The sequence below is a fragment of the Grus americana genome, chromosome 11 (genome assembly GCF_028858705.1).
Source record: "Grus americana isolate bGruAme1 chromosome 11, bGruAme1.mat, whole genome shotgun sequence".
Lineage (NCBI taxonomy): Eukaryota > Metazoa > Chordata > Aves > Gruiformes > Gruidae > Grus > Grus americana.
In genome coordinates, this window is record NC_072862.1 from 17,849,549 (window position 1) to 17,862,703 (window position 13,155).

At 38.9% G+C, this 13,155-nt stretch overlaps 1 protein-coding gene across 5 annotated transcripts in view; it reads right to left on the reverse strand.

The window, feature by feature from the left end:
* The window catches only part of NEK4 (NIMA related kinase 4), an 18,689-nt gene extending 6,306 nt beyond the window's left edge, over window positions 1–12,383 (reverse strand). For 3 of the 5 annotated variants that reach the window (XM_054838393.1, XM_054838394.1, XM_054838392.1), the window contains exons 1-12: window positions 12,112–12,383; window positions 8,433–8,699; window positions 7,248–7,445; window positions 6,287–6,394; window positions 5,480–5,634; window positions 4,662–4,803; window positions 3,391–3,816; window positions 2,895–2,948; window positions 2,526–2,669; window positions 1,499–1,639; window positions 1,047–1,113; window positions 553–659 (exon numbers count right to left, since the gene is read on the reverse strand). In XM_054838393.1, the coding sequence (XP_054694368.1) occupies window positions 553–659; window positions 1,047–1,113; window positions 1,499–1,639; window positions 2,526–2,669; window positions 2,895–2,948; window positions 3,391–3,816; window positions 4,662–4,803; window positions 5,480–5,634; window positions 6,287–6,394; window positions 7,248–7,445; window positions 8,433–8,699; window positions 12,112–12,204 (1,902 nt within the window). In that variant the 5' untranslated portion in view covers window positions 12,205–12,383. The remainder of the gene's footprint in view (window positions 1–552; window positions 660–1,046; window positions 1,114–1,498; window positions 1,640–2,525; window positions 2,670–2,894; window positions 2,949–3,390; window positions 3,817–4,661; window positions 4,804–5,479; window positions 5,635–6,286; window positions 6,395–7,247; window positions 7,446–8,432; window positions 8,700–12,111) is intronic. The other 2 variants (XM_054838396.1, XM_054838395.1) reach the window with 2 other exon arrangements.
* Between the last annotated feature and the right edge of the window lie 772 nt (window positions 12,384–13,155).

The window sequence follows — 13,155 nt, forward strand, 5'->3', positions numbered from 1 at the left end:
ATTAGACAAAGAAGAGAACATTAACTGAAACGATTCACTTTTCACCTAGCAACTATTCCTTTTTGCCAGCAGATGTATGCACCTAACATGACTACAGATTAAAAAAATAAGAAAAAAAAATACATTCAAACACCTCTATCAAAGCAAAATTAGATGTACCAGGCTAAAGGTAGGGTGTTCTTAATGGAAATTTAAAGCAGACTATAGATCTGTAACTATAGTTCAGGATAAACTTTTTCCCTTCCAAAATAAAATAAACACTGCAATTTAGGGATCCCACAACAATCAGTAAGAGATCCCTAGTTTTCATCTCTGACAAGTGGAGAGAAAAAGGACAGTGAGCCTGGAATTTTAAACTGATCTAGCCAAACAAAAAGGTGGATTAGAAATAAGTACTGTACTCTATCCCATGACTTATAAAGCAGTATTTACAGAGAACTGTGCACTCTTATTGACTGAGTTTCTTCCACACACAGAATTTTTTAAAATATCACTTTCTTCCCAAATTTTGCCTGCATTTAAATATTTCAAAAGCAGATGACCCCAGTTTACCTGAGAAATACTGGGATCTGATGAGGACTGAGCACCTTTAACATGATTTTCCGTATGTGATTTTGCTTCAACTACTGCACTATTTGATGTTCGTCTTGCTGGAATCACTGGAAGGATAACATTTTTACAATATTTATAATTTAGCTGCATGTGTTTTGAACTAGTTTCATGCTCATGCAAGAAAAAGTCTATCACCTGGCAGAAGACAGGCAGGTAGGTATTCTGCTAAGAGAAAACACTGAAGCTTCTATCTGAAAGGTGTATATTCTGTGCTTCATGTACATTTCAAAGACAAGTTGTCACCACTAAACACAACTGAACTGAATAAGAAGCAGAAAAATAAAAATTTCTGTTAACATGTGTGTATTTAACTAGACCCTTAGTGCATCTTTCTAAAGGTGTTAGTGAAGAACAGACAGCAAGTTAGAATTTCTTCACGAAGAATTATCAGCCTACTTACACATAGAATGTTAACATGCAAACATAAAAATTACCAGAGGGAAACATCTCCTCCTGAGACTGTTTTAGCCTCCTTCGTTCTCTTGCTGACAAGGGCCGCTCCTTCAAAAGAAGTTAATTTGATATTAGTTAGCAATCATCACAATGGCTTTTGTTATCTACTCACCTATAAAGCAAAAAATCCTTTTCAACTGACATGGAAGAGAGCGCTATTAGAGTAGACCGTTTGATCATCTAACGAGTGCTTATTATTTATTACAAAATAATGAAGTCTTGGTCAATGAGACTAACATGCACTCTGGAAAAGGAGATTCTGACCTCCCTGGTTCAGCAAGGCAGCTTCTCATCCTGACTGACCAGGTGCTTGACAGGACTTCCATTAGGTAGGACGCTACTATGCATTTCTTTACTGCGCATAACATTCAGAGAACAAAGTGCCAGAAGGAACAAGAGACAAAAATAAGGTGACGTAGTATTCAGCACTAACCTTTGAAACGGCAACTTGACTTGTTTTGGTACTATTTACTGATTCAGAGGCTTCGGCACCATGCTGCTCTGCACACCTCTGTGCTGTCTTTGTGTTCACATCAGAAAGAAAAGGTAAAGGCCGAGGAGCAACTGCTCTGGACTTGAAAGAGAAGTGAGCAAGAATTTACACCTTTTTTATCAAAGGTTAAAAGTACTTTGCAATCTAGAAGACATTCTTGCATAGTAAGGCTGGATGCCAGAGGTTTTGGATCCTACTGTAACCTCTTCGCACCTCCCAACTTCATCCCTCTCTGTCTACACCTCTGCTTGCATCCACTTCCCTTCTCTCCATCCCTACATCTTGTCCCCCTCCTCCTAGACTGTTTTTCAGCCAATGCCTTTGCAACAACTGCCCCCACCCTCAAAAAGGAAAACCCATGAGTGAAACAGGATATCATACTGAAAATCAATCACCCTCTTCTCATCCTAGTATGGCTGGTGCCTTTCCCTAAAGGAATCTCTGCTTGGTGTGGAAGCATTGACAGGAGCCCTATCTTATGTGCACGTGTAAGGGCCAAGATTTTCTTCCTAGAGTTTGTACTCATCAGAACAGAGACACATGTAATGGCTGCCCTGAGCTTAAGTACTAGTAATCTACTACCCATTACAAACGGCGCTATCCACAACAGTCAGGAAAAGTACTGCTGTATAGTTTGTAGTCACAGTGAGAAGTCCTGATGGAAATTTCTAGGAAAGACTGTAGCACAGCAAAGGCAAAGCCCACAGTTCCCTCTGTTTCCTTGCACCCATCTGGCACACCCACCTCACACTTGTGAGGGTTATTGAGATTTTCAAAGATTACACAGACTGCTTCTGAAGGCTATCTTGAGTGTTCTGCATTTTGTTACCAATGAAGTTATAAAGATACACATGAAACAAGAACAGTATAAAAAACCCCTACCCTTTTTTAAAAAATAGGTCCCATTTTTTAAGAGTAAAAAATGCGGGAGTCAAAGGAAAGAGAATTATTTTACAAGTATCTGCACCTTCTCTGAAGAGACTTCAGTCAGTTCTCTTTTCTTCTGCCGTCGCTGCCGTGAAAGAGAGGGTTCATTGACAGAACTATGAGGCTGCAAGTGGGAGGTAATTTTTTCCTGAGCATCTCCTGAAGCTCCATGACAGACATCATCCTAATAAGTAAAAGTATTTTTTAAAAGTGTAGACTGCAGATTTACACACATACCCACTTTAAAAAAAAAAAAAAAAAATCAAACACAGGCCACTTCACTATTTGGACTACGTCCACCTTAACATATCACAGTTACAAACACAATAAACTCTTACTTGATAGACAGAAAAAATACCTGCTGTACCAGTGTTTTTAAGCTACTAAACCTTCAAAGAAGGATACTTACTTGAATTACAACAGGAACAAATGGAGCTAGCAGCTTTTCAGTAGAATCCAAGCTCTACAATAGATAATGATTTCTCATCAGAAAAGCATGTATGAAAATCTCATAGAGGACCAAAATGCAATGAAAAGACAATCATCACCTATTAGCCCCTCACCTAAATCAGGACCAACTCGAGATTAGCCAGGCCTATTTAGAACATAGAACAAAAGTTCCAAAACTATTCTTACCATCGCTCTTATCAGCTGGAAAAGAAAATTGTTGTTCCCAGTAAAAACAGAATTTCCATCATCTAGATGCAAACCTAAAACTACTTTACGCCATTGCCTTTGCAAATCTGAAGCCAAGGCTCCTAACCACTTAAACATCTCAGTAAGTGCATTAGCAGCATCCTACTACTTTGACAGAAAAACACGTGCAGCAGCTCTCTAAATGTTAAGAGCTGGCCATTAGTAAAATCTATTTCAAAGTCTGTTTCAAGTAAGCATAAACGCATTACCAGGTCAGTTTGCTTTTGGTCTTTTGATACAGGCTGCAGGAGTTTCAAAGTGTCACCATCTTGTTCTATAGCATCAAGAGAAGACTGCTTAGACTCAACATTTTCAGCTTTAAAAGCTTGCTTTGCTCTTTGCTGTAGTCCATCTTCCTTAACTGGTGGGCTACTGGATGTTACTTTAGAATTCCCTGGAACATTTAAACACTTTGCTTTATTATTCTCTGGAATATGCTCACTGCCACACTTCTCACTTCCATACTTCATCCTTTCAGATGGTAAGATATCAATATTCACTGCACTAACTGTAGCTAAGGAGTCTCCCAGGTTGTTCAAATCATTATTGCTTGGTTTTCTTTCCAACTCAACAGATGGTTTCTCTGAGGGACAAAATTTGGTGGCTTTGTATTTGATGACACAACTTTCTTCAGTCTAGAATTAAAAGGAACATGAAAAAATTAATTACCTTTTGGGTATTATGCACATATGAAAGAATACTCTAAGCACCTAAGGAAAATCATTAACATACCAGACTACATAAATTGCAATGAAATTATGATCAATTACAGATTAAGAGCCTCAAAAAAGCCACAACCCACATTTGTAAAGAGATTCAGACTATATTTGCAAATGACATATTTCAGGCATTGCTTTATACACATGCAGTACACCTACTTTTCACCAGGACCATGAAAGAAAAGTTGCACTCCCTTGGCTCTTCCTTTCAGGAGGAGCCAACAAGCACCAACAGTTTTTAAGATGTACTACACCATATACACACAGTATTTCAGCACTGAAAGCTTAAACCCACAATAGCAGATTCATTCCAGAATATAAAAAACATGCACAAGATTAACCATTACAAAAGATTTTTCTAAACACTAGAAAGAATTCCAACAATGAACAATTTTTTTTTAACTATAATTAGTTTTTCCAGTCAAAAATATGTATTTCAAAATGATTACCACTTGTCATCAAATATTTGACCTCAAATACTCCATAAGTAATTGACCTAGTGACCCACAAATTAAAAGCTGGATGTTGTTTAGTTAACATCTTATAGTTTAGACATTGCAGTTAGTTTTACTGATCCACAGCTATTTAGTTCCACTCTTGCCTAAACACAATTCCTTCCTTAATATGAATTTTACACATTGCTAGGAGTCAGATCTATGTTGTCATGAATGCTTAAGGCATTTCTTATAAAATGCTGTTTCTTCCTCTAGAAAAAGTGCATTATTTAAAAATAAATAAATAAATATATATATATCTCTCACAACTTTATATTTCCTGGCTTGATCAAAGGAGTGGTTTTGGTGCATAACATTCCTGCTATGAGATTCATTCTTCACTGGGACCACAGAACAAGGCTCTTTAGGTTTAGAATTCACTGTTTTCTTATGACTTCTGGCTGCTTTCCTGTAAAGAAAATAGAAGTTGCTCATTCAGTCACCATCAAGAAGACCTTAAGATATTTCTTCATATTATACTAATTAAAAAAATCCACTCCACTAAACAGCTTACATACAGAGAATATAAGATACTGGGCTTTTTCAACAGACTGTGCACAACATACTCATTTTCATCTCTACACAAGGAGCTTAAACACACCCTTCAGACTCTGTCGGCAATGTACACTTGTTCAGCATAGTACCAAGGATCAGCCCTACATGGAAGCAGTAAAATAACTAAGTTTGACAAAGAAAAATAGTTATATGAGTGAATATCAAAAGGAATTTGGTTTTATAACTCTTAGCTGATAAATGGCCTCAAAGAACCATATGGAAAGATGTATATTTCCTATCACTTCCTTGAAAATAGTGGTGGTACTTTTTTTTTAAACTCTCTGAATAAGCTGTGCAATTCTAACCATTGCACAGTTTTAGTCTGCATTTGCCCAAAAAACTAGTTTCCATTCTAATTCCCTCCTACTATATTTCTCAAAGAATCTAAAGCAACTCATATGTTCATATGCTTTGGAACTGCACACAACAGAACTAATTTTATCCTGCTATAAAAAAACAGAAAAAGCTGTAAAACAGACCACAGTAACGTGAATATTTTGCATAGAATCACTCAAACGAAAGTATCTTACGCCTTCGTGGCTTCCAAAAACAACGAAATTTGGTGCTTGATATATGGCTGCCGTAGTATGCTCTTCACACTAGGTCTTTCCTCAGGTTTTTTGCTGAGCATAGTTCGTATTATTTCTACCAACTGTGGGCTGTAATCCTTTGGCATGGGTGGCAGCTGTAAAACAAAAGGGAAGTCTGATATTATTCAACATATTTGTCAATATGGGCTACTGCCAGATTATTTATGCATGACAGTTATATTCAGCCAGGTACTTTGCATAAAAAATAGCCCCATCGTTCATATCCTGAAAGTTACCCAAGTGCTTAACAACCCATGAAACAGAAATACAAAAATTCTAAGTGTTTTGTCTAAGAATTTCTCATATTTTTTATTAATATCAGCAGTTAAAGTTCAATGAATAGGCATAAATACGTACATAAAATAAATCCATGTTAACTTCATTATATGCCAAAACAAATAAGACACTTAAATAAGCTAGTCTTACCTAACAGGAAAGTGGCATCACATTAATAGTGATTTATTTCTTTGCACAATTTTTAAAGCAGAAGCAAAGTAAGAAAGCCATCTCAGAACTTTGAAAATTAATCATTATACTAGTTACACAAAAAAAGTAACAAGAAGCTCTAGCAAGATCTACAAATTAGTAACTTCCTGGGTCTGATATTACATCATATACTGCCATGAAATACCAGTCATAACCTGCAAAATATTTTTAAGTCCATGCAATATTTCTGTTTGGAAAAGGTTATCTCAAGTTCTAGACAGAAAATCCAAGCACAGATAAAATAAATCTTAGAAGTTTTACCTTTCCTTCTATAATTCGGTAAACCAATGAGTTCATGTCTTTAGCATTAAAGGCATGTTTCAGTGTAGCCATTTCATAAACACAACAGCCTAATGCCCAAATATCAGACTGAAAAAAGGAAAAAAAAGAAAAAAGTTTTGGGACCTTCATATTAATTGTAGAAGTTTTATCTCCAGGCTTAGTTACCTGTTTTCAGAGGCCTTCAATGACAATAAACTAATTAATTAGATCAAACTCCATTGCAAACTTTTAGCTTCAGTCTCACTATTTTGTTTTTAATTTTGATCAACTAAATTATTTTTTCCAAATACCACCAGGTTTTTAAGAAAAGTGTAAAAAATTGCCATTTGTAGGGGGTTTTATTTGTTTTCTTTTCAAGTACAACATTGGATCTAACTGGCAAATGAAAATCTTTTCATTTTGCATTGGAAGAACAGTTTCCTCTCAGCTCTTGCTCATTGCAGACATTCATATTTATGGTGTGTGTGGCTTGCAGCAAGAGTATGTTTGCTTTATTTTATTATATTTTAAATTCACAGCAATACTGCTTATTTCTCTACTTAAAATTTCTTTTTTTAATGCTGCTCTTATGTCTAATACAGACTCCTGAGTATAAAGTTTCCTACCTGTTACATAATAATTTTAGAAAATGCAGCTAACATAGACTGATATTTTTGTTTACATTGACATGCTGCAATAGGTACAGGCAGCCAGCTGAACACCTCAGCTGTGATAACTCATCACACACTGTGAATTCCCACCTACTGCAGCACATACAGTTCCAGAAACAAAGGTCCCTGCAAATCTCTCTCCCTTTTTTTTTTGTTTGGTCTTTGGGGACATTAAAAAGAGTTGGAAGCGATAAGAAATTAAAAACAATAGATAAGACTGTAAAGTTCTCAGACAAACAAAATAAGTTGCCTAACGAAGTAGAAACAACATTTGCATTAACATACTCTACCTTGTAGTTATAGGGTTTGTTAGAAAAGAGTTCAGGGCTCATGTAGTACGGTGTGCCTATGAGAGTGCTGGCCATGTCGTATTGGTTTTCCAACACTCTGGCTATTCCCAGGTCACCCACTTTGATTATATTTGTTCGTGTCAGAAAAACATTTTGAGTTTTAAGATCTCTGTGCAGAATGTGCTTTTCATGTAAATACTGGGGGAAAAGAACATATAAATAGAGTTAAGTAACTTCCTCATTGGTTCTTCTACTCTGAAAAATAAAATCATATTACACAAGTCAAAGAGGGAAAATACAAACACAGAAAAGACACATACATCACTTTGAAAATCAGGAGTGCCCCTGCTAAAGACAGTATTAGTGAATTAAGAATGACTGATACAGGCACAGACCCAAAACTTGGCTCTGCTTTACTGAAATCTCCCTGTGTGGCTCTAACAAGCCAGCAGAAAAAAGGAAATAAAAATCTAAAGTTAAGACTCAGACTTTAACTCGCCTTCTGCTGCTTCCGTTTCTTGACAATCATTTCTTAGTCTTAAGTATAAAATTTCAGTGGAAAATACAGTGTGGCTTTGTGTGAACAGGAAAGAAAATTAGTCTTATAATAAACAAGACCAAGCGGTACTGTAGACTGGCAACTTTAAAATAGAATTTTCTGTCCAATTTCTTCTTTCTTAGTCTTAACATTTATATCTGGTCTTTATTACTGTAACAATTGTCTTTAAAGTTCGATAACCTCCCATTACTAAATTTCAACAGAGATAAGATTTAATAGAAATTATGAATTAGTAGTCTAAATGTACCATTAAAAACACCAGCAGAACCATAGAACACAAAATGCTTCTAAAATAATCTGCTTTTTTTCTAAACTACATTTTGTAAATTTAATCTAAACTTTCAAACCAGAGAAGCATTTCAGACTAGAATTGCAAACACCCTGGAGGTTACCACTGTCTACTGTGATACAGAGGCGTAGACATAAAATAGCAATTCCTTACCTAAAATAGTTAATTTGACTGCAATGACCTGTGAACATTTTTAATATAGTAATAACCACTGTATTTAGATGCTAATTCAGCCAAACTGGAATTCAGACTGCAGCCTAACTGTGGAAATTTTGAATGCAGAAAGAGCCAAAATTCAATCTATATCTGAAGGTGACAAAGTTATACTTTATTTTACCTGCAGTGCCATGGCAATCTGGACAAACCACTCCACCACCTGATGCTCAGGCAAAAGTTTGCCCTTCTGCTCTTTAAGTTTGTGATACAGATCTCCTCCCTCGCAGAAGCCCATAACAATATATAATAAGCCATCTTCCCCCTGCCAGGATTCTCTGTAGGTGACTATGTTCGGGTGTTTCAATTGGGATAACAACTGTGCCTCTTGTTCTGCTGCTTTCCTCTCTCGGTTGGAAGCATTTTTAAGATTTAACTTTTTGATGACATACTGTAAAAGAAATTGCAAGGTGTATCATGAGAGATGAAAGTAACTATGCAGAAGCCCTAGGGAATTCCCCAAACCTAAAGGAAATACAGTATTTGAAATCTCCACACGTTATTCTATATGGAAACTTCAATTTCTCTAGCAGTTACACATAATTTCTACCATTACACCATAAAAATGGAACAGGTGTGCTTATTTATTCATCTACCTGAATAAAACTCTGCACAGGAATTTTGTAGCCTTTTGCTTTCTCTTGACTAATGTTCAGATTTATCTTCCCCCCCCCACTCTCATTTTAAACATGTGTCTATCATTCATCTCTTAAGCCTGAAATAACAGTTTGTGCATCACAGTTACTCTCAAAACAGGCCATTTCAATAGTAACTTTAAAAATATAACAACATTAAGGAGAGTATGCAGTCATATGCAAAAAATGACAATGGATGTCTAGGATAAAAGTCATCTAGCTAGAATTATTTTGCGCTCTCTGCTAGAAAACCAAATCCAACTCCTTTCATTTTATATCAAGGAAAAGTAGACTTTTCCTTTCACTTCTTCAGAAATGAAACTTTTTTTTTTTAACAGAGAGAAACTCAAGAAATAACAGCACAACTTTGGTGAACATGGATCCTAGATTTGAAGACCAAAAATGTTGTTAAAATCTCAGTTTCAAGACTTAGATTACAAAATCCCCACTGTTATATTCACAAAAAATACCTAACAGAGCTGAATTTCTGAACGCACAAAGTAATGATGCTGAGCTTTTCAGGCCTGCTCACTGTTTTCTTAAAAAACTTGTAACTGGCAGAAGACCCCCAAGGCAGAACTGACTTCGGATTGTTTTGTACAAAAAGTCTACAAAACAGTGAAGCATGAGAGAATAAGAAAAAAGCTTCTATCAGAAAAAGAAATATAGTAGTTTTTCCAATGTGCATCTCTACTTGCTTTCTCAAAAACCTGAAAACAGACATAATTCACTTTTCTTAAAACTATCTGTTGCATTTATGAGCTTCTGCATATGCAGGCTTAAACTTATTCAAGAAGAAATGAACACAGGGAAGTAGAGAATCTTGGTCATACTGAAAGAACCAAAAGGTCTTACGCTGATTGCTAAATTTCTTTTATTCTGTATTAAGATGGGCCTAGAATTTTTTAAAACTACACATGAAAGCTGTTATTTACTTCCCTAATATGTACTTCTAAGGAATTTCAGGTTTTAGCAAAAATACAATTGAAGCTGAAGATGAGACAATAAAATCCATAGCACACATTCATCATACACAGCACCAATATTTAGTTCTGACCTGGCCCCCTTCCTGGTGTAAATTCTGTGCTAATCACTTTTAGGGCATCAGCTTTCCTTGGAACAATCATGCCACAGTATACACCTGACCCACACTTACCTGAGAGCTTTTAAACCTAAACATCTAAAAAAAATTTTACTTACTCATATTTCAGTGTCCTTGGCAATTGCTTAGGGTGTCCCAGGCTGGCCCTATTAATTTAGTCCAGCACATTTAATTAGTGTTGAGGAAGACTGCCCGCTGTATATCAAGGGAGCCAATTATGCAGAAATCAACAGTACCTCGTGATTTTGTGTTTCAGAAGTCTGCTGGATATTACACAAGTGCCTCAATTCTTATAACCTGTGACGATGCTCCCAAGAAGAATATAAAAAAACCTAATTCTGTACATCATCATCTAAGTGTGAAATAAAATAGAAATGCTGTAAGTACTGTGTTCTATTTGACAAGTCAACTACAACTGTATCTTTGGGTGTAGAAACCAAAAGCTTTTAGCTTTATATTAGCATCTGTCTTTAGATGATATACTACCAAAGTACAAAAAGCATGCATATAGCCTAACTTTAAACCTCGCATTGGTTATATTTGGTTTAATGAGCATGTTATCCTGGCAAGATTCCCATGAAGTCTATTGCAATGCTCTTCTGCCTTATTTGATACCAAGTTGTGTACAAATTGGATTTTTTTTTTTTTAAACATTTGAAGCCACTTGACCTTCTCCACAAAAAAACCAGCATACAGTTAACAGCAAATACACTTAAAATATAATTTCTTTTACAGGACATGTAGCACTACGCCAAAGCCACAACAAAAAATCCCAATCATCCTGCTACAGAAGAAAGTTTATAAAAGTTGGCAAAAGATAAGAGACAGTAAAATGCATTAAATATTTAAGATAAAATAACAACGATAAGGAAGCAAGGCTCTTGCCAATGTTAATGATCAGCAGCACGACAAAGAGCTGAAATCCAAGGACCCACATACAGTTGAAAGTCACCTCAATGCACTGTTTACTTTTAGGACCACGAGGTTAGCAACTCTTTGCGGACATTGGACTATGCACCAGAGCGGCCTGGAAGGAACAAGTGCTGCCATTGCTGCTACCGAACCCAGGGATTCACCTTTGGATTACAGCCTCTTCCAGGCCTTCATCCAGAAAGGATGCACCCTCTGATCACCACTGGGCACAAACGCTTCTCCCATCATCTCTAGTCAAATCCTGGGCATAAGGCTCACCCCCAAGGTTTCTGCAGTACTGCTCTGTGGATGTTCTCCATCCCCATTTCTTTATCCTCTTGCATTTCCTATCAAACACATCTGCTTTGGCCAGGCAAGACAGATTATTTCAATTTTCCAACAAAAAGGTAAAGAAAAAACTGCTTGCACTTCAACTCTGACAATACCAAAACTTTGCCAGGCTCTGCCGCAGTCGATACAGCAAACACAAAGCCCATCTTCCTCCAGCACAGCTGATGCCAGCAAAAGCCAACGCCAAAGGCCCTTTTTTTCCATCCTTGCTATCGCTATCTCCACTGCTCGTGCATGTATCTTAGAGAGACTACACAAGCAGTAACGAGCCAAAAGCAGCCTTTTCTGCTTCACGCTAAAAAGAGCGGGCTGTATTTTCCTGTCACCCAAAGGACTACCAAAACTAGGTTTTCCTCCCCAAAACAAGGCAGTATACATTTTTAAAAAACAATAAGCATTTTTATTTAAATGGAGGAAAAAGAAAAAGAAAAAAAAAGTGATGATTTGGGAAGGGGGGGCTAGTGGGGGGTTTTTGAGATTAAAAAGGAGGGGGGGGGAGCAGAGTCTTCTCCACATCTTTAATAAAACTCTTCATACACAAAGGAGAAAAACAGGAATACCTCGACAGGCAAGCCCAGCTCATGTGGTGGCAGTCACACCTCAACACCAGGTCATGGCCACAGCTGCACTCCGACACCAGGCCAGAGCCCTGGTCGTGCCCACGGCTGTCAGGGCCACAGGCCAAGGGGTGGCCACAGGCAGCAGGCCACGGCCCCAGCGGCACACCCACACCAGGCCCCGGCCATTCCCCTCACGCCAGCCCCGGCTGCAGCCGTACCCCGCTGCGACCAGCCCATCGCTACCTGCTTGCTGTCCTCCTGGTGCCGCACCAGGCTCACCTCCCCGTAGCTGCCCTTCCCCACAGCTCGGAGGAAGCAGTAGGCAGCCAGGGGCATCCTCCCGCCGCCAGGGCCCGGTCAGTGCCTGGCGGCCGGCGCCCCCGGGACTCGCCTGCCCGGCAGCGCGGCCGCCGCTGCCATAGAGATCCCCACGGCTCCCCGCTGCCATAGAGTACGCCGTAGCGGCGTGCAGAGCGGACCGCCGTACGTCTCTATGGTGCGAGCGCTTCGCGGCGCTGCGGCGGCCATTTTGGAAGCGGGTGACGCGGCCATGTTAAGAGTGGGCAGGGAGCCTCAGGGAGGTGTGAAGCGGCGACAACCAGTCTGGCGAGGCGGGCTTTCCCTCTTGTTACGGCCCGAGAAACAAAGCCGTCCCCTCAAAAACAGCGTGTGGCGAGGGTCCTTGGCGTGTTGCTCTATGAGACCCGTGTGCTGAGACCCAGGGAAGGGAAAGGGGAGGGATGTGGTGCAGCCAAGCGGGCAGATGTGCCGCAGTACCCCAGAGCACCCCCACAAGGCCCACCACCCTGCCTGCGCCCTGGGGCATGAGGTGGCTGGGGAGGCCTGGCAGAGCACAGCTGCTCTACGGAGCCATCCTGTCACCTTTGGATGGGGCAGAGAATTAGTTTAAAAGCTCCAGACTGGTTGAAAAGGAGCTCCTGGACTTACCCTGTGTCCCTCTCATGGCTGCACGCCTCAGAGAGCTGACTGCAGGAAAAACAGAAAATACCCTAAGTTTTGTAAACTTGAATATTTTATTACCACTGAGCATTTAACTCCCAGTCCTCAAAATTTGTGTTTCATGCGATGGAGGAGATGAAACCAGTTAAAAAGATAGAGAATTAATGCTGTCAAGATAACAAATAAAGAAAATGGGCCTTGCAGCAGCAGGCTGAATGGGTATTGATTGTGCAACATGCAAGACCCTGGGAGCTTGGGCCTGGGTTTCAGCTATGAAGATGGACAGGAAAGCATGTAATAGGAAGTTTCTGTACCAGTCAGGACATG